Below are 26616 nucleotides of genomic sequence, written 5' to 3'. Positions count from 1 at the left end.
CGACTTTTTGCTTCTCCCCCCCCCCCCAAATCCTCAGACCTCAAAAGCCCAAAGCGATAGACAGGCCCATAATCCCCGGGATGCATCCCCTCCCAGACAAGCAGACGCCTTCTCTGCAGTTTCACATACAAACACAGCTCAGCCCGGGCCTCCGTCGTGCCTTTGAATGCATCTCTTGAGTTGTTTACATGATCCAAGTCAACCCACCCTGTAAAGTCTCTGAACATGGTAGCAATCTCCTGAGTGGCAACTTTTTTTTCTCCTTTTTAAAAAAAAAAAAAAAAGTTTGTTTTCTTTTTTCTATTAAAAAAAGAAAAAAAAAATCACTAACAGTTGGCAAATTATAACCCTCCCTCCCTCTCATAGCAGCCCCTTTACAGCTTCTATCTGAACATTTTATTCTACAAAAGCAAACAACAAAAGGCTCGAGAGGACTTGACAGTAAAAGCTGTAAAAATAGACACGTATTACCAAAACATATTAAAGCACGTCAGAAAAGATCTTTGCTTTTCTTCCACACAGTGAGGAATATTCTGGTTGGGGTGCCACACTCGGTCAGACCTGCTGAGTTAAAACAATGTGTGCGACGGGGGAGGACTCCATGAAAGTATGCTTGTTGTGATGTTGCGTATGTATGCAGTGTATATGAGAACTGTGTTGTTTTAACGTGTCTTCAAAAGGGACTCTGAGTTGCACAGTAACACTCCCTTCCGGTCTCATAGACAGAGCACATATAAAAGCTGAGAGAGAAAGCAACACATTCAGACAGGAGGTTAGAGGAGGCGCTCAGCCCAGACTCTTATCTAAAAACCCAGCATGCTTTCCTGTTTTTTGTTTTCTGGCCTGCAGAGTCCAAAAGTCAGACCTGTTGTGTATCCTAGAGAAAAGCCTTGGGGAGGTCAGAGGCAGACCTTGGTCATGACCTCTGCAATGGCCCAGGAAGGGCAAACAGACCCCGCGCCCCTTATTCTGTCAAATGCAACGTCCGGAGAGCCGAGTGCCCCTAATGTCTCTTCATGGATGACACCTTCTTCTTCCTGGCTGCCAGCATCTCGTAAAAGGGGTCCCTGCTGATGGCAGCTCTGTGGGTGCAGAAGCAGAGAAAAATGTCAGCAAAATTTCATAAAATGTGCAAACTGACGCACTCATAAAACACTAATGTTAGACACGGCTCAGCTGTGCAAGAAGGTCAAATTTTTCTCTTTTTTGTCTGGAAAAAAAACATTCTTAGGATGAGTCTAATTAAAGTCATTTGGAAGGCAAAATTCTTCTTCTGTTTAATTCATTCATTTAGGAGCTAGTCAGCATAATCAGACTCAATATACTGTTCTGTACTTTTGAAAGAGCGAGGACAAGAAATCAAAATCTGTTTAGAAAAATATGTGCCTCTGAAAACAAAATATTTTGGGAGAATTAAAAGAAATGTGAAAAACGGACAAAGATTTTACACAAATATGTTCAGATTTAGCAGCTTTAAAAGTCGTTTCATTGCTTTGCATGGCTTTCACAGATATCAGCAGAAAATAATCCACCCAGTAGCGGTTTTTGATATGGGCGACACGGGCGGTTGCCCGGGGCGGCATCACGGGCATCGGAAAAATTTATTTTTTTAAATTTGCAAAATTAAAACCAAGAGGAGGAGAAACGAAAGATACAGGTAAGCAGATGTGTCATTGGATAATGGCGGGTTATGTATCCTGAAACAATCAGAATAATACTTTTTTAATCCCTAAGGAAATAATGTGGGTTACAGTTGCTCCAAGAAGAATTGGTAAAAATAGTAACAAACAATACATTATGTTACAGATTTTAATTACAGCCAAACAGGCTAGGACCGCCACTGAATCCACCAATAGTGTTTTTGTACATTTCAGGGCACCTTACAACTGAAAGGTAAAAACTGATTTGTTCTCACTCTGTGGTTGGGTCACTCTTCCACTCTTTAACACCTCTGGGTGTTAAACCCTTATTTCTATTTTCTGAAGAGAGCAGTTTCTGTCACATTTAAGGACTGCAGACTCCAGAACAAATGAGTTTCAATCAGAAGTTAGTGAGGGTGTTTTCTGCCTATACAGCTTACTAGGACTACTCTTGGAAAAACCCTAAACCTTTATTTATATAAACTGAGCTGTCAAAATGTATCATTCAGGAGATCAAATGTTGACTTTAATGGGAGAAAGAGTCAAAAACTCATGTTTTGACATGTGGTGACATTCACTGCCATCACTGAAATTAAGCTACCTCAAAAGAGGTAAAGTAATTAAAAACATATAAATTACTTGATGCTTTTCATCCAATCTTCTTTCTCCTCAGCTGTGGGGGCTGAGATGCGGTAGAAGGTGTGGTTGCCCTCCACGACCCGTCCGTCAGCCTCAGTTTTGCATGCCTTTATCACCTGGTCCTTGCTGTCAGGTATGAAAAGCTCAAAGCAGTTCTACAGAAGTGATGATGATTTAAGTTAGAAATGACAATGCCACAAAAATAACTATTTTAAAAATAACTGTTGATTAAAAATGCTATTTTGAGTCTCTAACTGTGGGTAATCCACAGATGAACCACTAGAGGGAGCTGTACGTACAGGCTTCTTGTCCTCCACCTCCTTGATACTCAGGTTCTCCAGTGGGATGATTCCTCTTGGCTCTTTGTCCTGCACAAATATAAAATGAGAGCACTGCACGAAGGAGCAACAACAGCAAAGGAGGGTACTCTAACAGAAAAACAACTGTACTCACTGTGGTGTACTCGAAGTAGTACAGACAGTTGTCTGTGAGAATGAACCACCTCCTCTTCCAAGTTTTAACTCGTCCCCCTGTTGAGCACACAGCAAGCATCAGAAATGCTCAGCAAGAGAAAGCGATATGGAAAGAGAAACGAGCACCAAAGCACCGTATCAAGCAGCAGACAGGCAGACAGATGTATGAGCAGACAGACAGATGACGGCTCCAGAGGACTCCCTTTACCTAAGGAACCCCACAATCCACCCTAATCCACATCCATGCCATGTGCTCCCCATCACCACACCACTTGTAGCTATAATAACTATTTTATCATTTTGCTTGTATTTGTTGATTTATGGGCCTGATTGCTATTTTCCAGTCTGATATACTGTTCATATGATAAAGAAACTCCTTATAGGTGATAAATGCATATAAAAACTACCCAGAGTTTACATCTGGGGATTGAGTTGAAAGCTGTTTGCTACTTTTCAATCATATTTTGACATGACTGAAAAAACTGGCATCTCCTCTCTTGGCTCAACACCATTTTACTCAGAGGGCTAGAGAGCCAGAATCAATAGGGAGCATACAGATCTATATGCTCTGCATTCACTAAGCTTGATGAACCACGTATGTTACTGGGCAACAGTTAAAAAGCTGCAAAATCCATATATAAGGGCTGAACATAGAAAGTGAGGAGGGACTGTGGATTAAGTTCTCTTCTTCATTTTAAAGTGCAGCAGGGGCTCATTACTTGACTCTGCTCTTGTTGATCTCTAGCTGAACTCTTACCCCCTTTGTCACCCTGCTTCCTGTGAGGGGAAACATGATCACAGTACCAGATGGCAGCCACACTCTGGGAGGATAGGATGCCAACGAAGAGAGAGGCAGGAAGCTCAGTGCCTGAAGTTATGCTTAGTCTCTCCACAGGCATTTCAATCTTAAATATCCTGTTTGGGCTTAGTTAAGCAATTTTGCATCTATATAGAAACAGTATTTAGTTATTGGGGAGGGGTCCTTCTAACGATGACAGTCATAAGCCTACTAAGCCAAGTCTAGACTAGGTTTTCCCACCACCAATGTTAGTAAAAAGCTGCATTTTGAAACCCATTTACCAAAAGCAAGGGTTTGAAGATGTTTCTATTGACATGTAGAACACACTTGTATTATCATATAGCAGCAGACACGCTGTATATGATATCCCATCATATTACAGACATCATGACAGGCACAACATTTCAGTCTACGTTTAGTAGCTACAGAAACTGTCGACACGCCTGAACTGGCACACGGAAATGGAGATATAGGGCTCTTCGCCGCACCTTGACTCGTCAGCATGTTGCAACAGCAAAAAAAAAGAAAAAAAAAAAAGAAAAGAAAAAAAGACAAAAGCAGACCGACAGAGACCACAGACGCGATGGCAGAATCACACAGCTGACGGGCTTAAAAGTTGATTGGGTTGGCTAAAAGTAGCGATTGGTCTGATGGCCGTGTCAGTTCCTGTCACTCTGAGAAAAATAAAGAGTTCACTGCCTCCTGTGCAAGAATGTCTGGGACGAGGCGGGACGTCCCAGCAGATTGTTGCAGAGAGGTGTGTGGACGGTGCAAGGCCCGAGTGGGGCTGAGTGGAGTGAGTCACCCATGCAAGATGGGACTGTGAGAGGCTGGACGAGAGGAGGTTAAGAGGTGGTTGTTTATTTGAGGATGATTTTTCTCATTCTGGTCAATTAGCAATTGATGATTAACAAACCCCGAGTTGAATTTAGTTACCCCCTTTTTTGTAATTTAAAGAAAACATGCACCACTAACACCAATATATAAATTTATCATTAAAACAACGTCTGGCTCCTTTCAGCACACTCCTCTGTCCATGCCATCTTCCCACAGCTTGGTCCAGTCCAGGCCAGCACCACACCAACCTGAGCCACAACGTTAACCTTCAGATCCACGTGTAGGAATTATACAAGGAGATAAGGAAAGCTGCATTGATGAAAAGGTGCAGTATTCCCTTTCCATTCAATCAGAGAGCAAACAACAGCTTCCAATGTGTACACTGGTTCATGATCAATTTTTCAAAGCTAAGTCCTTTGTTGCGCTCGCTGTATGGAAAAAAGGTATAATGCAGCTTCCAAAAAACGGGAGATCAAAGAGAGTGACCACCACAGTGCAAAGAGAGAAAAAAAAAAAAAAAGGCCAAATTGCTCAGTAGTGTGGTCACAAAGCAGTAGCTCCCCGAGTCGAGTCCACAGGGTGACAAATGCACCTGGCGACTGCCCGACAAAGATAAAAGAGCATGGACAAAACCACCAGCTCCATGAGAGACTGAACAGACAAACAAACATCTGAAGTTCAAATGAGTCAATGGGGAGACAAAAAAAAAAAAAAAAAAATCTACACACAAAATAACTCTGTATGAATGTAATAAACGAGGAAGAGAACGAAAGCATGGCAGGCCACCGAAAGCACCTGAGAGCTGAGAGACGGACTAGCGTTGGGGAAGAGCAGGTGTACATACCTCCTGAGGAAAGACAACAGCCAAAATCATGGGAACAAACAAACAAACGAAGAGGAAAAGAAAACAAAAATAATCAAATTAAATGATAAAGAAATATACCACCACAGTCCTTTTAATCTGGTCGCAGTGAGGCTTCAATGCACTGCTTCACAGCTTTCGCCATCAGCAAACTTTCCCATCTGCTGATATCAAGCCAATCCACAAGAGGGCGATCTAGTCTATGTGGACTTAAGAAAGCTACTGTGAAGCACTACATGAAATATATCCCTCACTGGGTTCTCACCTTATTATATCAGGTAATTTTTTGACCTTCCACCCTGATTATTTTACTCAAATCTGCCATTTAGGAGTAATTGGAAAGAGATGATTTCTGACTCCCTTAGTACAGTCTGTTGTAAAGATTCACAGTGACTGAAGGTCTTCACTCTATACATTCATGCATTCTTTTGTGAATTTATACAACAGAGAGAGATATGTCAGAGGAAACAGAAGATGAAGAATTGGCATCCAGGAGTGATTTGAATGTGACCACTGAAAGGTTCGTTACCATCCTGTAAACATTTCTAATGATACAGGTTATGCCTTTGCTTATGTCAAACTATACAGTTGATTTACACATGAGGGACAAAAAGGCCATAGAAATGTCACTAACATTTTCAGATTGTCCCAATCTACACATCTCAAATATCAAATTCAGTTATAAAATGCACAGAAAATGAGAACAGCTTCCTGAAAATGTCTGAACTTCAGAGTGTGTTTTGTGTGTGTGTTTTGTGTGTGTGTGTGTGTGTGTGTGTGTGTGTGTTGACTTGATTTACAAGTTTTGAAACGCAGTATTTGTGTGCATGTCAGGCGTGTCCATATGCATCATCGTAAATAATTCAAAGATCTCCACATGTGGTGGTCTGATCTCAAGACCACATTTATAATACATTAAAGCGGGGAGACGTGTCTCTAGCCATTCGCGTGTGTTCACAGTAACCTTTAACACACACCCACACGCACGCACTCAGAGGCGATTTACCTCGGGGGAGACACTGGTTATCGGGTTATGCAAAAATATGTGCAGCTTTAATGACACAACAAAGTCATCTATGGGAGCAGTCATGAGGGTGAAAATAGCCTCTCTATGTTCTCGTGTAGCTGTGTACACACTCACCCAGTTTTAGCAGCCAGCCCTCTCTGTCCGGGTTGAAGAAAGTGTGTGTGAGGTCATTGCCGTCATCTTCTGGTATTTTGAAAGGCTCGTTCTTGATGCTCTCATACAAATTCTAAAACAAAGAGTAAAGAATGTGTGAGATTAAGGAAAGAAGGGTGATTTCAGGGAACAAAGTTTGGGAAGGGCTACCCACCCTGAGCAGATCTTCAGGCAAGTCACCTCCATCGTTTATGCCTCTGTTCATGGAGATAAACCGTTCCACGGTCGGCTTGTCCTTTACATTTGGATTGTGGAGGCTGGTGTTTAGCATGATGATGGCGAATGACAGAATGTAGCATGTGTCTGTAAGAAAAAAAACCCAAACAAAACAAAAGTGGGATCGCACTATGAGAGGGGGTGAGGTTCGAAAGGCAGTGAAAGGTTGCCGTTTACCATAAAAATGGTGTGGGTGTTTAATGTTGCGTTTAAATATGAATGTAAATTAGTCGAGCTGAAAGGACTGCACTTAGGGGACTGCAGTCAAACTGGGAGGAAAAAGGCAGATGTAGCTTCATTAGGGCGCAGAGTGGGCAGGAGAGGAGGACTGCATGTGGGCAACCAAGTATGCATGTGCTGTCTAATGTATGAGTGTGTATACATGCATAAGCTAAAAGACATTGAGGCGAAGCACAAGGCTGAAACAGCAGCACTTTATAAAAACCTGTTAAGGCAGTCCCGTGCATTATTTACATCCACCAGCATCCATACTGGATGGAGTTGTCTGTCTGCTAGTGTCATTATTTCCCAAAAGCCAGACACTTCCTGACACAGTTCACCACAACAGACTTTGTGTCTGCTAAATGATCCAGCTTTTACATGACTTCCATTGACCTGTCACTGGATTGCAGCTCAACATGAAAAGGTATGAGTTTAAAGAGATACTACTGATTAATTGGGGTTGCTGTGGCTCAGGAGTAGTGCAAATCGTCTACTTATTGAAAGATGGATGGTTGGATCCCAGGCTGCTCTAGTCCACACGTCAAAGCATCCTTGTGCATGATGCTGAACCTCAAATTGCTCCTGTTTATCATACTGTGAATGTTAAATAGAAAGCCCTTATATGCAGAAATAAGTGAAAGTATGAATGAATGAGACACATTGCATAAAGTGCTTTGAGTGCTCAAGAAGAGTAGAAAGGTACTACATAAGAGCCAGTCCATTTAATCAGGGTAACACAGAAGACATTTGAGGAAATTTACATTCACCAACTCCGTTGGCAGATAATGATCTATTCAACAGGCCAAGTTTAACATCTAAATCTGTATTAAGATATTTTATTAGGAGAAAGTATGAAGTGAAGTCATTTTGTTCTGTTTCACTGCTCTAACATTTATGGTTATTTCTGTTTTTATGACAGCACTAAAAGCTGGGCTAGAAGACACGACGGCTATACCTGTAGACTGGAAAACACCAGGGTTGCAATGGCAGTAGCGCTGAGCAAAGGTTTCCATCATGCGGTCGATCTTCTGGGCTTCTCCCGGCAACCGAAAGCTCCATAGGAACTGTCTGTCAAGGGACACAACTCTGCAGTGAGCAACAGACTTCCTTCAAGTGTCAAAGAATTTATTTATTTATTTCCTTTTCTTTTCCTCCTCGAGACTGAAACTGGCAGCTGCATCCTTACAAACTGCAAATGAGGCTGTTCGTGAAAACTGATGTTAGTGCAGGTGATTTACATAAACCTGCAAGGAAGCAACAGTATGAAGAGTCAGCCGGGTGGCTAACAGATGTTAGGAGGATATCTTACCTTAACGCCTGAACCAGGTTGAGGTCTGTGAACTCATGAAGCTCCACAAAGGCTTGGAGTACTTTGATATTGAAATCATCTCTAAGGTAGATAAAAAAGGGTAAATTGTCCTGTCAGTGAAAATGTCCATATTATATTCTGCTAATAAGTCTTAAAATAATAAAATGGTAGTATGCGTTTGATAAAATTTAGCATTAAATGGGGGGGGTGTTAATCTGATAAGCAAGAGGTTGTGACGATACAATGGATGCTCCCAGCAAACCCCACATAACGGACCACACACACTTCCCAGCCCTCTTCACTTATCTAAACTAGAGCATGACATCATCCCCGACCTTTATGCCCTTCACAGAAAACAATCTGCCCTCTGGGATCACAGCAAGGCTTTAAAGAGCTCAGAGTCATATCCACTCAACACCATCTCAAGTGGACAAATGACCAATCGTGTCTTAAGACTAGCATGCTGCCACAGCCCCTCCTTACAGAACCAGATAGCTTGATAACAACCAAAAAGCATACGTCAACAGCACTCCAGTCCCCGCTATGGCCTTACAGACCACACCCTGCCTGTAACACTGCCATCCCTACAGTCCCCGAGCAGTGCATACCGTACATTAAGCCCATCAATATTTCCTGTATTATGTGTTCACTCTAACACGGATGATCTCTTCACTCGAGTGAAATCTTTAATTGCTTTCAAACACACACATTCCAAAATTGTGAGTCTATTGACCAAGTTACTTGTGAGTAAGATAATCAAGCACAGATGTTGGCTTTAGAGTAACGATCATTGTCTTGAGAGGAAGGTCTAAATGTGGAACCAATAACCTGTGTTTGGGAAAGGATGGGCGTGAGCTTGACCCAAGAGGAAATACAGCAATAAGGAAACTATGTGTTCTCTATTTGATACTTTTATCAACCACGTGTATGGTTGCTGACTAATGGGCCAGCATGAATGGAAGACAGTTAGAGAGAGAGTGGATAAAATCTTCTTTCTGACCTCTCTCCGAGATAATCTCCGATGGCTGTTTTGTTGAGGCCCTCTCCTTTGTAGAGGAACTGAGCAATGTCGTCGCTGGTATTCTTCAGTAAGTCATTCTCAATCAGAAACTGGATCCCCTGAGAAAGAAAGTGAACCCCAGGTTATATCCTGATTACGAAAACCACAACAAACAAATCATATTTCTAATTGAGCCACGGTATCTTTTTTACCTACCTTTTTGGGGTCCATGTTAAACTTCTTACGGCCCATGGCCACCTGTTTATTCCTCTGCATATTTTTCCTTTAAAAGAGAGAGTTTGTGTTGTTATTTATACTAACATGAACATAATGCAGAATAGTTATACTATGATAACCTGGTGACACAATGACAATGATGGACATAACAGATATTACTTCATTATCAGTTATTTGGTAATTATTTACTGATCAATCAACAGTCTTGTATGCAAAAACAACAATCAACTGATCTGAGGAGAATCAGGCAGAGCTTAAATGAGTAAATCATGACTACAAAATAAATTAGATTTAAATTGCATTGTAATATGTTAATAAGGACCCAGAGCTGCACATATCAAATGTTAAGGAAATCTCTACGTTTTGTATGTTTGAAAGAATAAAATACATATATTGAATTTATACATCAGTTAATATCGGTATCTGTCAGGCTCTATCACCTATATTAGAAAATGGTGAAAAATGCTTGATCAATAAATAATAATCAACTAAAGCAGTATTTTTCAGATCTAGTATATATGAAGCAGTGACAAGAATTTGAAACTCAGAGTTTTAGATAAACTGAAACACACTCAATTTACTGCTCAATTCACCTATCTCAGTGTCTGTCTCTTTTTAAAAAGGTCTGTCAGGAGCTTTCCCATACTCCGTCTCAACTGTGATGACAAGGTGTTGGTCAGACACAGTTGTTAAAGGTTAGCATGGATATGGGAATGTGTGGTTTCTCAGGCTTTGAGTAATTTCAGGGTCAAAGTGCAATCCTAGAGTCCGCAGTCACCATGGTTACATTTCCATCTCTCCCCACCGATTCAGTCACACTAGCATTCCTTTGGCTTTTGTCAGCAAAAGTCCAGCACTCATGTGAAGAGCAATAACACACACTAACTACTATGTACCATCTCCAATCAATGGATCACAGAAATATCTGATCATAAGCACCCCTAATGGGGTTTTAGGTACCACTGAGAGCGTTTCAGAGATTTCCAGCAGCTGATGGAATCCCTATCCACTAGAGTAGACCAAACCCAAGCACTCCCTCCCCTGAGACCACCTATTGTCTGCTTCTGCCCGAACACCCACTGCATTATTCAATGAGGCCTCCCATCATGAGGGTGTGCCTGATGAAACATTTAAACGGCTTTAAAAGCATAGCCAATTTGGTGAGATGGGAGGCCCAACTTAGCCATCAAACATGAATAATTGACAGCTTCATTTGCTAAGTTAATAGAAAGCAAGCAACTTAGACACAACAGAGAAAGAAATGTGTTTGCAGGGGAGGAAAGTCACTCCAGTTCTCTTACCTCTCCTCAGTGGAACCCAGGTTCTCAATTTCACTAGTAACTTCTGCTATCTCATTCTTCAGCCGCTGCAAAGGAAAAAAATATATATATTAGCCTTGTTGGGAGTCAGGAACAGGTTAAACATATGTCCATCAACTTCCCTCGAAGAGGCGTGGAAAGGGATAACCGATGCAAATAACATGCAAAGCATTTGTATTTACAACCCCCCCCTGTCTGTAAGTCAGGTGGCCTTTTGTTGCATAAATACTCACATCAGAGCAAACAGTTTAACAAAGAGAGAAAAGTCACTTTTTGGCCTCTTCAGATAATGCTGCACATGCAACACTGTGTATGCTCCTTAAACTATAAAGTGATAGCAGCTCCTATTTCACAGAAAGTCTGCTAGGATGTGTCTGAGCCAAACAATCCTCTCAATCTGAATTTCACTGGGCGGAAAACATTAGGGGATAACCTCAATACAAATGGAGTAAGTAAGCATGGAAAAGGATTATATTTTGTGTGGTATTTTACCGATTAATGGTCTCAGAGGCAGATTTAGTTGCCAGACCTGCTGGTGCCAGACTGGCACAGTAAAGGCAGAGGATGCAGAGGATGAGATCAGCTTGATCAAAGCATGGGAGAACAGACAGTAGCATAAGAGAAGTCAAATATAGATCTCGTTTGCCTACTAACAGTAATCATCAAGCCTCTTCCTTTACCATGCGTGACAATGCAATATTTCTTGTACACAATGCCAACTTACCAACTGTGAAACCACAAAGACAACATCTGTCCATTCAAGGCCTGCGCAATCACAACGCATTCCTCAGATGCTTATCTGCACAAACAAAGGCTGTGCTCATACAGAAAGTAGAGTGGGTGTGGTGCTGAGGCCTTCACATGCGGGGCCAGCAGAGGAGAGTGTGGGAGCCAGTGAGGAGGAGAGGGGTCAGTGTGCAGAGCACCGAGAAAGAGACGAGGACAGGATAGAGGCAGCGGCGGCAGCCATAGAGGGGGAAGGGCAGTGATGGTGGCCTAAGCTCATAAAAGAAAGGGTGACAGATCACACCTCAAACATCCACTGGGGTCAGCAGAAGCCAATTTGCCCACTGGGAATTCAGGACACCATCATAATTCATTTCAGGGCATGACAGTCTCTCACCTTTGTTGCGAGCTATTTGCTTATTATCGCTGCTTACTGAGTGAGAGGACTGACCTACAGATAGAGCTAGATTCACGAGCTATGCCCTGGTCTCAAGTTTGAAGCCAACAAACATCATCGTGGGCCATGGACAGGAATCAAATAAACCACTTTATGGAAATTCAGCAGAGCTGCTTTGAATCCTGGCTCTGCTTGTAAATCAGGAGGGATATGCTACTAGCTTCCTGCAAACGTGCAGTCATAAGAACATAATCACCTTTTATCTGTGTGTGGAGCCGTTTTTGTCAGATTGAGATTAAGATAACTTTATTTATCCCCAAGAAGGGAAGCTTACCCACTCAACCTAGTCACACAACATACAGTCTTTAAGCTGTGGTCACAAACACTGTTGCACTGTTAGCACAGATCAACAAACAATCAGGATAAAAATAAATAAATAAAAAGAATAAAAAGGACAAGTCTAAAAACGAACAACGCCAGAAAATAATGAAACTAAAATAAACCCTGTTCAGGTTTGATGATCTAATAACTGAGGGAATGAAGGATCCATTTGTTCTACACTCGGGGTATAAGGTAGTGACGAGCAGAAAACAACTTCCTGAACTCAGATGACAGCACATGGTCAGGATGGTTGATGTTTTTTGCCTTCCTTGTCACCTGATTTCCCCAGAGTGAACGCAAATCTCTCTGTTTGAATACCAAGGTTTTCAAGCATGAGTTAAGAATGCTGCTGAAGGAGTTTCTATCCTTGAAAGATAAAACACTAAACTGGCAGATAAAAGAAAATGTTAAAATGTTAACACTTTCAATAAATGAACAATAAAAACGACATCCAATTTCCTTACTAACATTAAAAGAGTCTCTTTTGACACTGCCTACATATCCTCCTCTAGGATTACCTGAATGTCCTCCAGCAGTTCTTGCTTACGCCGGCGGATATTCTCCAGCTCCTGCTGCTCCTCTGGAGTGAGGTCGTCCGGCACTAGAGACACAAGAGAAAGAAGATGAAGGGTTAGAATAACCAGTGAAATACTGTCCCAGTGTGTGAGGGCTGGTAATGATCCACTAGGGTTAAAGTAACAGCAAAGTCATGATCCAAGTGTGTACATAAGGCTGTACGCAGACAGAGGCATACCATGCAGACGTGCCTGCACAGACACAATACAAGTGCCCTGAATGTGCATCAGTCCTCCACAAGGAAAAGAAACAATACAATAATGGCAAGTTGTCAGCATGCATAGATGACCATGTGCACGTCCACTATGTAGCACAATCCCTGCCATTTTCTATAAATAAATGTCCCTGAAGCATTTCTTCAACATTCCAAAAAGTGATTACACACATAGCAAGGAATGTGGAAGATGGTACGAGGAACAATGAAAACCAGCGGTGATTTATGAGAAGACATTTTCAACTGCAGGGGCTACCGTAAGTCGTAAGACAATACAGTGAAAGTCCTTCTTTGTTAAAGTGTTAGTGATGGCTCAAATAAGCCTTTGCATTACAAACACTAAAGAGTTCAAAACGCCTACACCAACAGAGTGACCTAATCAGCAGCGGTCACATGCGGATCAAACAGGAAATCAGCTATTGTGGAACTACAATTTTTTTAAAAAAATGTCTGGTCAGCCAATCAGCACTGAGCATCAGTGCATAAGAAGCACAAATGTGACAGGTATCAAAGTGCTGACAGTCCTCCTGTCACTCACACCTTAGTTATTATTAGCCTGTTTGATGGACAACGTGCCTGCTTGTCCACTTGAGCGAAAACTAGATGCGTGGACACAGAGCACTGTAAGCACAGCAGCACTCCAAACAGTGCGTTTCATTTGCTTTACATTTGAACAAGAAAGTTTACATTTTCTCTTTAAAAAACAGTGACAGTTTCTTAATAAAGCAATCAGGCTATTCTGTCAGCAGCCCTATTAAGACCAAGCATAACTTTAAAAATATGCTAATAATGACTTAGCTGCATCTTGTGTGTTTGTGTAATTTATATATTTAACATAGTCAATTTCTAAAAACAAGTATTGATTAACTGGTTTACTTGATAAACAAAATGTATGCTATACCATGTAAAATAACAAAAACTAATGGTATGGAGTAAGGGAAGTAGTCACAAAGTGTAGTAGTAGTAGTAAATGTCATTAATCTGCATTGTTCGTAAGGTGGATTCCCGATGGGAAACAACACATAATGACATTTCAATATAAAACAAATAAGACATTGATGTTGACGTTGCTATTCAAATTGTTTCAGTGGCTTCTCTCATAATTAAAATTTTTTCCAAGAAAAAGGTGTGTGCCCAAAACTGTCTGCTCTGCTGTAAAGTGTTGCTTGATAATCAGCTGCCTTTAAATACTTGCATTAAAAAGACAGAAGATACATTATTTGGCATGCGAGGCCATTTCTCCAGTTCCTGCAGTGGCTCAGCACAAGATCTGTTCTGTAACCTCCTCGTTTCATTTCCTCAGCAGAGTTTAAAGGTTAAAGGGGGTCAAAGGTTGGATGACTCTATGGATCTCAGTGAGTCTTCAGCAGTTAACAAAGTAACAGATATAAAGAGACGAAAGCTGAGGACAGAGGACTCAACATAACTGTAGAGGTAAAATTCTTGATTCAATGAGACTGGGTAACACACAGTGTACCACATGTAGAGCTGGGCGATATGAGATTTTTTCATATCACGATATGTTTTTTTCATTTCAGGCGATAACGATATCTATCATGATATAAGCCAAATAACTATATTTGTAAGATTTAAATGTGCCGTTGCTCACAAGTAAAATGTGAAATAATCAGCAGCTTGTTTTTATTTAAATATTTATTTCCCATAATAAGTTCAACAGGGTAGATGTACTTAAGGAACATGAGACTTTTTCAGATAAATAAAGGCAAATATTGCAAACTACACAAAAGGCAGCCACTAAAGCGTTTAAGTTTCAAAATAGAACAAACAAAACAGACTAAATTGTCAATTCCACTTAGAAACAAAATATTAATTCTAAAAATAAATCTTAGTTTGTTTTACAGAAGAACAGACAAAACTGACTAACTTTTGTCAATATCAAATAAACTGAGAACTAAAAGGAAATTCTCAATCTCTCCTTGTTGTATAGCTGAGCTTTTCAAACAGTTTTAACAGTTACTTTAGTCTGACAAAAGCCGAATGACGAATTAGCGCTTCCAGTCAGAGACTGAGGCTACGTCCACACGTACACGGGTATTTTTGAAAACTGAGATTTTCCGTTTTCGTTTTAAAAAATAATCCCGTCCACACAAAGGCAGAAATGAAGGAAAACGCTGCTATGAACATGCCAAAGCAGCAGGTGGCGCTAGATTCCTAACCGTGCAGAAATGTTGGCCAATCAGAAGTCTAGAAGCCTCGGTGGGAAAAAGTAAACAAAGCTGCGGCATAGAAGCAGAACCGAGTCGTATGTGTGGAGGGACAGTAACTGTGTGTATATGTAAGCATTTAAACACTGCAGAGAGTAGAATTAACAGTAACAGTATTGTAGAAATTCATTTCACCGAAACAATAACGTGGCGCAGTGTGACGCATGCACCAGTTTATTGTATTTCCAGACTTGCTTTCGGCACAATTTACAGTGCATGCTACTCTGTTTTTTGTCAGACTTGAAATAGCCGAAATACCTTCCCACTACGGAACTTCTATGGCTCTTCCGTTTGACAATCTCTCCGGCATTGGAACCATCATCTGTTTTCTCTTCGGTCACGCTCGGTTGATTTTTCTAGTCGGCACACTCATTTCCTCCATTACGCGCTGGCTCCATTACCCGCTGGCTGCTTCCCAAACAAACACACGTGCGGCTTGGCACTTGTGCTGTACCTAACAAGTCACGCGACGTGACGCTGCGGCTGTGATTGGTTCGGCTCTGCGCTACTTAATTTGGATTGGCTGACCTTTTTTTTTTTTTTTTTTTTTTTTTTGAGGACAAGAGCGGCGAGGTCTATCGCGATAGCTTAATTTCTCTATCGAGTAAAAGTTATATCGCGATACATATCGTTATCGTTCTATCGCCCAGCTCTAACCACATGTAAAAGTGTTAGTGGAATGATGATGGTTTTATATTATAAAAAAAAAAAAAAAAGAGAAGCAAGCAATCGAAGGATACAACTGACATTCAGAAATTATCCTAAGCACGTCACTCATAAATGACGAGACACAAACATACAAAAAGCAAAAAAAGAAGAAAAAAAAAATCCAACTTTAAATATATAACCAGCAGAAAGAAATCTGTATAACTGAGGATGCTTATTTTAATAAAAGAAGCAAGTAAACCTAAAGACATTGGGGTAAATAACTATGGCATTTCCCAGAATTTCTGATAATATTTAACACAGGGATGATAGACGATGAAAGTTAAAAAACAGGGACTGCTTTAGAGCAGACTGAAGGAGCACCAAAACAATGCCATGCTGTCTTCCTGTTTTGCTTTCAGACAGCTGGGGGAAAATGGGAGTCCACATGAAGCTGACCTTTCACACATCAAACCTCGACACCTTAAGTAATTCTGGCATACCGGACATATACATACCGAGCATTCTGCTATTTAAAGTCACAGTGGGGTCTGAATAAATTTTGTTTATAAGCGGGAGCTGACAGGATGATACTGAGCAAAGACAAACCCAAATATATATGTGCATTTTTTTAAAAATCTGGTCACAATTCCTCCTCGCAGATGCACAAGAAGGCACCACCTAACACACAAACAAAGTGGTGATAGGTCTGAGAATATATGGCCCTCCTTGCATTTAATGACCTTATCTCCTGATTGCCTGGATGAGTTAGTGTCACAATGATGAAATCCAGAGCAGGGGCTTGTGTTCAACAGCCTAAAAAAAATAACAACAGGGAGGATGATCTCAAAGACGAAAATTCAATTGTCTTTCTAGAAACACGATGTCAAGTAGGGGGCCTGGCAGACCCTAAAAAAAATGAACAGGACACAGCACAGGACAGCAGGTCCCAATATGAAACAGCCACATTGCTCCAGGCCTTAGAGGAGGACTGACATTAGAGAAGAGCTGCATACAGGACTGTAATTTCACTCCAAGGAGAAAACTGAAAAAATTAGCAAACTAATAATTTTAAGGAAGGAAACTGTTTATACACTTTCCTCTTTTGAGAGCACATAAAAATAGTTTGTGCAAAATCCATATGACAGATGCACGATGGCACCCAGATCCTGCAATCAAAACGTACACTGCATCCCGACATGTCATCTGAATCCGCATGATCACGGAGCAACGTGGTTGAAACCATCGATGCTTTCCTTGCTCCACCCAAAATAACCATAACCACAGCACAGCAGGGAAAGGCCCTAAACATGCTTGCTTCAGAGGTGGGCACCAAGTGGGTGTAATTTCCCAGAAACCAGCAGATGAAGAGGGAGTTCATCAACGTAAGAAAATGCTTGGAGCACTGCTTGGCTCGCATTCAGCAAACCTCTGCACTGACACAGCCGATGAAATGTGGCTGTCATCAGAAATAGGCAGGACGTTAAAAAGAGAGTCAGAGAGGGTAGAGGAAGAATGAAGGGACTATTTGTTTTTGGAACAATGAAAATAAATGGTCTTATTAAAAGATACTTTGTGATAACCACCTACTATCCATATTTTATTGTTGGCATTACAATATTATAGAAAAGGGATAAATTAGGCATTTCCTTCCACGCACACCACGCCTCCTCATCTGTCTGAATTCTTACTCTCTCACATGCAAAAAGGGCAGGGTCGAACCTGTGATGACCACAGGCTCCACAGACTGTTTCACAAGTAAAACACATGACGCCCACATCTCACTGCTTTCGGAATTGCAATGCGTGAAAAATAAGTCATCTAGGGGAATTACATGCAAACGCACATGGGGGCGTGTTTGCACATAGTGCCGTCATGCAGAGAGACCAGGGAAAAGTAACATGGACTTGCACACCCACATATAAACTAATGATCAGCACTCTTGCAACTTGCTTTTTGTTTCATTTTACAGCACTAACACCATCTGACTGTCATTTCCAGCACATCATTACGAAACTGTCACTCCCAAAGTGTGTTCACCTCTATTCAGAGGCCAGTATTACAAAGTACTACATTTATTTTATTTTAAACCAAAGATAATGCTTTCCATTTATATACCTTGCTGAAAAAGATGACAGTGTGAAGCAATTGGTTAATGGTACTGACATAAGTGCTCTTTTGCTAAATCTGGCATATTACAATCAGAGCTCTGTCCTGCAGTGGCCTGGCCCTCATTACTCCTGGGTGCAGTTCAACCCAAATGCATGACTTGAAACACTCAATGCACTCTGCAAGAATAATCATGGCACTTACTCCTGAACTGGTACATCCCACTTCTTGTCAAATACATTCTGTACTTTAGGTAAAGTGCTTAAGAAGTTTTTTTTTTAGTTTCCCCAAAGCTTCATTTGAGCCCTAAATCAGGTATAAGAATAATACCTTGTCTCGGTGCACCCTTACTTTTTTAATCTAAGAGTGCAGACTTCCTAGATGGGTGAAGCATTTTTTTTTAGTGAAGGCTGGGTCAGCAGAGCGCACCAGGGAGGTGGCATCAAGAGAGATACCAATTATAGATCACTCTCCCAGGGCAGCAGAAGCCACTAATACTCATCCTGATTGCCATCCTGGCAAAAGAAGCAGACGTCTCATTTCCACCCAGATCACTGAAGAACTCTCCTTGGAAAATACGGAAATTAGAATTCCGAGTGCTCGTAAGATCTTTTAGCTCCCCCTCCCTGCTGATGTGACCCAATTTAGGGAGCTCCTCCAAGCACACAAGGACCAAGAGAAAAAAATTATTAACTAGGTAATTTCCTTACTCAGGCTGCTCCAGCAACACAGATACTAGACATATGTACGTATTGCATGTAAGGAAGAAACTAATGCTGAGCGATCTTTATAGTAAAATGACAGTTTAGTAGACAGATGTGTATTGGTGTTTTACAGCAGCAGATGAAGACGTCAGGAATATATTTACACCTACAATTTGCTGAGTGAGGGAATATGCGAAGACACACAGATCACTGTTTTTATTTTGATGAAGTGCACACAGTGATGGAGGTAAACAAATGACACTGTCAGCAGCAATCATTCTTTGCACAAGGTTTTGTTGTTGTTTGTGTCTGCAGGTTTTCTCCTTCATGCACCATCCTTCTGGTCTGACCAACTCCTATCTAGGCTTTGCACTCCCTTCTTATTCCAGCCGATCTCATTTGAACTGAGAACATCAGTTTTCTCGAGTCAACATCTACCTGCTCCTCTCCCCCCATTCCATCAGGTTTCTGTTGCTGCTGTTCAACATTTGACCTTATATTTACACTGACATTCCTCCCTTTAAAACCTGGCCACTGGCCTCAAGAGCCACGTAGGCTCCAATCAATTGACCCCTAGCCAATACCAATAAGACCAATGGTCAAAAGAAGCAGTCCACTTCTTGATAAGGTTTAATTAATTCAGCACAGGACACACACAATCGATTATGGTGCTGATTTTCAGTCTAATAAATAACTCTAAGCTTTCTGATTCTTGCTGTGGTCTGCTTAAACAGAAAGTGATTTAAAATGTGACTATCTCATCCACATATCTCAGACTGAATCTCATTACTTTAGCAAATCCCACGGGTACCCTCTCTCATTTATATCTAAAAGCACACACACACACACACACACACACAGGAATAGACATTCTATAACAAAGCAGATCAAAGGCAACAAAGCTAAGGCTGTTTTGAATGTGGTCACCAAAAGGAGAAAAAAAATCATTCATCTCTGACCTCCTCCTCTAGAGCACACAAAGAAACAGAATCCACACACCGGACTGAAAAGGACCACCAGTTATGGATTAATAAGAAGAAAAAGGCCCAAATCCATTCATTCTGACCTGTTGGTATGAAATGTGAAGAGGGACTGGCAGAGGAGAGACAACAGGAGAAGAAGCCCTGTGTTTAGCCAGGGAAGCGTGGGACAGCAAATGGCAGAAGAACACAGAAACTGTGAGAAGAGAGGTGGGATGATCACAGCTCTCTCTTTGTGTCGACAAGTAGCTTCATTCCTTAACAAGGCCCAAACACATGGGCTGATGATAAGGAATCGCCTTTACTTTTACCAGCTTGATCCTTGTCAATTTTGTTGAATGGACCTATCCCATGTGCGCCATACAGACCCCTGATGATGTGGTGTTTAAGTCCAACTTCTACATACATCCGTCATCAAAAGGGCTTCATTCATACCAACTAGAGCTGGGCGATAGAACGATAACGATATGTATCGCGATATAACTTTTACTCGATAGAGAAATTAAGCTATCGCGATAGACCTCGCCGCTCTTGTCCTCTTAAAATAAAAAAATTAAAAAAATTTTTTAAAAAAAGGTCAGCCAATCCAAACTAAGTAGCGCAGAGCCGAACCAATCACAGCCGCAGCGTCACGTCGCGTGACTTGTTACGTACAGCACAAGTGCCAAGCCGCACGTGTTTGTTTGGGAAGCAGCCAGCGGGTAATGGAGCCAGCGCATAATGGAGGAAATGAGTGTGCCGACTAGAAAAATCAACCGAGCGTGACCGAAGAGAAAACAGATGATGGTTCCAATGCCGGAGAGATTGTCGAACGGAAGAGCCATAGAAGTTCCGTAGTGTGAAGGTATTTCGGCTATTTCAAGTCTGACAAAAAACAGAGTAGCGTGCACTGTAAATTGTGCCGAAAGCAAGTCTGGAAATACAATAAACTGGTGCATACGTCACACTGTGCCACGTTATTGTTTCGGTGAAATGAATTTCTACAATACTGTTAATTCTACTCTCTGCAGTGTTTAAATGCTTACATATACACACAGTTACTGTCCGTCCACACATACGACTCGGTTCTGCTTCTATGCCGCAGCTTTGTTTACTTTTTCCCACCGAGGCTTCTAGACTTCTGATTGGCCAACATTTCTGCACGGTTAGGAATCTAGCGCCACCTGCTGCTTTGGCATGTTCATAGCAGCGTTTTTCTTCATTTCTGCCTTTATGTGTGGACGGGATTATTTTTTAAAACGGAAAATCTCCGTTTTCAAAAATACCCGTGTACGTGTGGACGTAGCCTCAGTCTCTGACTGGAAGCTCTAATTCGTCATTCGGCTTTTGTCAGACTAAAGTAACTGTTAAAACTGTTTGAAAAGCTCAGCTATACAACAAGGAGAGATTGAGAATTTCCTTTTAGTTCTCAGTTTATTTGATATTGACAAAAGTTAGTCAGTTTTGTCTGTTATTCTGTAAAACAAACTAAGATTTATTTTAAGAATTAATATTTTGTTTCTAAGTGGAATTGACAATTTAGTCTGTTTCGTTTGTTCTATTTTGAAACTTAAACGCTTTAGCGGCTGCCTTTTGTGTAGTTTGCAATATTTGCCTTTATTTATCTGAAAAAGTCTCATGTTCCTTAAGTACATCTACCCTGTTGAACTTATTATGGGAAATAAATATTTAAATAAAAACAAGCTGCTGATTATTTCACATTTTACTTGTGAGCAACGGCACATTTAAATCTTACAAATATAGTTATTTGGCTTATATCGTGATAGATATCGTTATCGCCTGAAATGAAAAAAACATATCGTGATATGAAAAAATCTCATATCGCCCAGCTCTAATACCAACAAACTCACCACTGCTGACATCACTCTGTTACCCAGTTTTGGGGCTCCAGCTCTGGTATACAGTCAACACAACAGGCCAGCCAGGAGATTTAAAACACATAAATATTCATATATATGAATCATCTCCCAGCAGTTTATTTATAAAGCATGCATTTTTTCCAGCTTCATTGATTTTACCCTCAAAACTGTCAAAGGGCAACTGCAGGCACAGACTCAATGAAACCTGACCAAAGTCCCACATGACAGCAACATGACAGCAAGCAACAGAAAACAGCCTTGCAATTAATTAATCAGCTAAACACAGAAGCATCATCAAGATTTGGTGCTAACCTGAACAAGAAAATCTCCCAAGTGTTACTTTTCTGGGTTTCTGAAGAACTCCACTTCTTCACTCCACCTTGTTGTACACAAACAGGCTCACCAGCCCTGGCTCCTGTCAGATTCTACCGCTTAATTCTGGCGATTCAAAACATCCACACGTCAAGTAACAGAAGGAAGAGTCCTGCTCCTCCTGACAGGGAGAGAGACACTGCCTGATTTCCTCAGCACAACTATCAGCTGCCAGCCGGCTCAAGGCACACAGCCACTGATACAGTCCATTTGGGAAGGAGCCTTACTCACTAGCTCACCACCTCCTCGCCCTCCCTCTTTCTCTCTCTCTCTCTCCACATGCTTTCCTGTCTCCACGACAAACATGGTGGCTCCACCCGGTGGTCATTCCTTTAGCTGCTGCCCCTTCTCCCAAAAATATGCTGCATACACACCTGTAGGCATACGTTCAACCCATGCTTATAACTCAACATGCTGAGTCCTAGTTAGAGGATGAAATACTTTTCAGGTAGTAATCCAATTACTCCCCCCCCCCCTCCATTTCAGATTTTTTAAGTGTGGAAATTTGCCCTATTTGTATCAGGAATAATGAAATTAAAAAGCCCAGAACCATAAGACTGAAAAAGAAAAAAAAAAAAAAAATCCAGCCTTTCTTATGTTCGTAATGATGATTAATAGTTAAATTACCAAATAACTACATGATGATTGGTTCCTCCTCTGCCGTCATCTCCCACAGAGACAGCGATGATATATTCTACTATGAGCTGGTGTTGTGAGTAAGCAATTCAAGCCAGTTCTTCATTCTCCTGACCAGTCATGCAGCCAAAATTACCACCTCCAAACTCCACTTTAACAACGGACTCTGTGCTGGAGGCGAGTATGTGTTTATTGTTAAGTCTAGGCCATGAGTATTATCCTGAGTCTAATGATCTTTTAAGAGAATGGTTCTCAGCACTGCTCCTCACTGTGTGTGTTTTTACAGTATGAGTGTACACTTGCCCCGGGTACGTCTGCAGCACAGAGCAGACATGAGCGCTTGTCTGATGTCTGTATAAAGACGAATGAGTCATCCTGGAGCCCTCTGCCGTGCTGAGTGCACTCTGCAGCCTCGAAGTGACTGAGCTTCTTCTGATAGCTGTCAGGATGGGATCCATGTGCTGGTGAAGTTACACCCATTTTTCACATAATCCCATCTTAGACAAGAATGGAATAGCAACAGTAAATTCACTTGTAGCATGCCTCAGGATTACAATGATCTATGTTGGAGAGTCAAAGGTGTTATTCTCCTAATGAATGTTCCAATAAAACATAATGCAATACAAATGTAAAGTGATTTGAGAAAGCAATAAGACTGACAGATCCCTTTCTTCTGCTTGTGCCATCAGTGCCAATCTCATTATTATTATTATTAAATTCCTAAAAACATCAGTATTGATTTTAAATAAAATTCTAAATTTGAGGGGCTTCAGATGTCACCTACTGGTCACTGAAGTCCTGTGGTGAAGCCAATGGAAACTTGACAAAAGTCTGCCCTGAAGCATATGCTGCTTTATCAACATTCTTGACATTAATGGGGAAATAATTTAATACATACACACCATATTGTACTAATATACTTGAAAATAGTGACTGTGCCCATAAATACACGAGGAAAGGGCTTAATTAGGTCACAGACAAGTGATCTGAGGAAACATCATCTCATGGACTTCTCTGCATCTGGGGTTTGTTTTGCAATCAGAGGACACCCTGACGTTTATTAGAAGGAATGCCACTTTAAGGAGGAGCACTAGTTTCACTTTTCAGTGGATTTTTCCCCTCTCATGTAGTCCAACTTGGTTGTCTTCCAGAGCTCTCAACAGGTGAAAGTGCAAAGCATTTTGTGTTTGTGAGTTTTTGTGTTAAGAGAAGATGTTTTACACCCTTTAAAAAGGCACATTAAAAAGTCAATGCCATCGCAAAAGAAGACTGGTCAAACAGAAACGACCCCGTCACTCCCCTGACAGCCCAGACATAGTTCACAGTGGGTTGGCTAGCTTTGTTGACGCTGCTGTGCAGGAATGTAGAGACCCAAGGATGTGAGGGGGTGGGAACTGAGCCTGAAGAATGTATAGCAAGGCCTGCCACCCTACACACTGTGTCAGCGTCAGATTCAGTGTAAAGCAAACATGCAGAGTGCCCAACAGCAGCATAGCAGCTGCATGCACATACATAGACATAATCCACGGTAGCAAACACAAAAGATGAGCTTTTTTTTACATAATCCCTGCTCTGTTTTATTGACATTAACTTGTTTTTAGAAGCAACCGAGGAGGCAACTCTGTGTTTTCCCTCAAAAGCGGAAGTGCTATTTCTTCCCACAATACATGCCTTTGTCCTCTGATCCCGTTAGCCTTGATTCTAATCAGGGCTTTCCCACTAACAACATCCTGCCTTCCCAGTATAACACACACGTTCTGAAAAACATGTGGTGGAAAAGCTGGAAGAACCAAAAATCTTTATCTTTTAGCACCTTTATTTTTGCCTCAGTGTTGCTTTTTCTGCTGTAGAAGAGTGAAAAAATGGACCCATCACACAAATTCTAGGATGCCTCTTCCTGCCAAGCATATCATCAAACCCTTAGTTTCCTGTTTGGGAGCTGCTCTAACAGATCGGCGGAGGAGTGAAAACTGCGGCGAAACCCTCCCATCCTGTTGGGAAGGGAATAAAATAGGCATTGGTTCATTGTGCTCTGAACAGTGGAGAAACACCAGGAGTAGACCAAGTATGCACAGCTCAAATCCTGAGCTGCTGCACAGCTGCTTGATTGGCAAATCAGCATACTCCTTTAAAAAGGCATCTATCAAGAAGTTCCTCCCAGCCGCCATTTTGGATTCTTTCACATTACCAGCAGAAGTCAGACTTTTTTTTCCTCCCCTTCCCGTAATAAGACAGCAACTCCAGGCATGTCTCTACCTGTTGCAGACGAAGCTGAGTGTCACTAAAAGTCAGTAACTTTGAGAGAGGTGAGGAATAACAAACTGCTAAGCTTTGAGATTGCAGTGTGATTTCCACTCCTAGAGAAAGAATAAAGGAAAAAAAAAGAGAACTTGACATATTTCTTTCTGAGAAACCGAGAAGGAAGTGAAAACAGCAGTTCAAGTCTTGCTACACCCTTATCTGCACTCTCAGCATCATGACAAGATGTCACGAAATGTGGACAAGAACACAATACTTTTCTTGATTAATCTGCGAAATTTTTAAAAGGAGCTCAATTTATGATTAATAAATGTAAACTACGATAGCTGAAATGCTTGGCCAGAAAGACTTGGACTTCATTTATCTGGGATTATAATAATGACCTGACCGCAAGACATGACAGACTTCCCCAACTAATCATAGCTCGCCATCGTGACGTTACGAAATCATGATGTGCGTCACATGATGTCACATGAAGACCAAGCCCAGTACCAAATAGAAAGTCAGTTGTAGTTGACCATAATAACAATGCAGGTAAATGACAATCCAAAACAAACTCCCCCCCCCTTGCCTTGACTAATTAGAAAGAAAAAAAAAAGTTTGTTCAGCACAGACTCTCATGAAACCATTGCAATATTAATGTGACAGGTCATAGTTTTAAATCTGCACACCCTTCATTTTCTCTCCTCTTTCAGTTGCGAGATCACTATCAACATCAGCGAAAACAGCCAACCAAGTGCTGCTGACCTACCAAACAGACTTTCAACAACACCTCACTAGTGCTCTCTGCTCTAAACACATTTTCCATTTCAGCACCAACAACGCAGAGTGAACGATGGTCTGAGTGGAAAGGAGCGCTGCAACTGATGCAGAAAGAGAGCTAAAATATGATTATGGCGAGATGATGACGATTATCAAACCACGGGGGCATTAGTGCCAGGGAGGGTACACTGTACCAGAGGCCCCATTAGAGCTCTCAGCGCCACTCATTAGGGAACCATTAGTGACAACTACTTTAATTTCCCAGACCACCCACCGCTAAGTGGCAGAGACAAATGGACTCAAAAGGAATCGAATGGACCTCTCGCTCACCTCGCTGCCTCCAAAAAAACAATGCAGCTGTGTGTGCCAGCCAGGTTCAGCCAAGGCTATGGAAGGAAAAGAGAGAGGGGGGCAAAGTGTGCAAGTTCCCAAGAACAATAAAGGAGCAGCAGCATATAACAGGATCAGCCACTGTTCTCTAACAGGATTATTAGTGACGCAAGGCAAAGTTCCTGATTAATGCTGCCAGGCTAACCAAGTCAAAGAGAAAAGATGAAAGAATGATGCTCAGCAACAAAGGCTTTCTGTCTCACACCAAAGGCTGCACACTGGCTCATTATGACTGCACATCATCAAACTGATGTAAAGGAATTACAGCCACAAATGTAATTTGCAACAGTTAGCAAGGCTTCTCTGGCATAATTTCAACTAAAGGTGGCCCATCCAAAAGCTGGAATGATGAAGTATGACTCATGTAAAGCTTGCTGGAGGAGTGCGCGGTCTGCTCTCACACCTGTTGCTGAGTATTCAGTGAAAAATGACACCGACGATATTTACTCTGACCGTGTTAGAGTCTGCATTAAGTCTACAGAGTGTTACTACTAAAGTGCTTGATAATGTTGACACCAGCACTGCTCAAAACTAAATGTGAAAATACAGCCAGCTCTTTGATTTAGTGTACAAATATGTGGTAATGTGCTGAATTTTGTAGACAAGGATCAGTCAATATGATATGGATAAACAAAAATAGACTTTAAA

At 41.4% G+C, this 26616-nt stretch overlaps 1 protein-coding gene across 2 annotated transcripts in view; it reads right to left on the bottom strand.

Annotated features, from left to right (window-relative positions):
• Positions 1-273: 273 nt before the first annotated feature.
• The window catches only part of cyth1a (cytohesin 1a), a 36229-nt gene continuing 9886 nt past the window's right edge, over positions 274-26616 (bottom strand). The window contains exons 2-13 of one of the 2 annotated variants that reach the window (XM_085351643.1): positions 12756-12838; positions 10716-10780; positions 9394-9460; positions 9178-9296; positions 8178-8258; positions 7824-7936; positions 6585-6733; positions 6392-6503; positions 2733-2809; positions 2579-2647; positions 2280-2434; positions 274-1082 (exon numbers count right to left, since the gene is read on the bottom strand). In XM_085351643.1, the coding sequence (XP_085207769.1) occupies positions 1004-1082; positions 2280-2434; positions 2579-2647; positions 2733-2809; positions 6392-6503; positions 6585-6733; positions 7824-7936; positions 8178-8258; positions 9178-9296; positions 9394-9460; positions 10716-10780; positions 12756-12838 (1169 nt within the window). In that variant the 3' untranslated portion in view covers positions 274-1003. Of the gene's footprint in view, positions 1083-2279; positions 2435-2578; positions 2648-2732; positions 2812-6390; positions 6504-6584; positions 6734-7823; positions 7937-8177; positions 8259-9177; positions 9297-9393; positions 9461-10715; positions 10781-12755; positions 12839-26616 lie in introns of both variants that reach the window. The other variant, XM_085351644.1, reaches the window with a different exon arrangement.

The sequence above is a fragment of the Diplotaxodon limnothrissa genome, linkage group LG4 (genome assembly GCF_057381915.1).
Source record: "Diplotaxodon limnothrissa isolate DT_005_m linkage group LG4, D_limnothrissa_male_GT1.1, whole genome shotgun sequence".
NCBI lineage: Eukaryota > Metazoa > Chordata > Actinopteri > Cichliformes > Cichlidae > Diplotaxodon > Diplotaxodon limnothrissa.
Note: the sequence above shows the minus strand (reverse complement) of the source record. Positions and strands in the feature narration are given on the sequence as shown.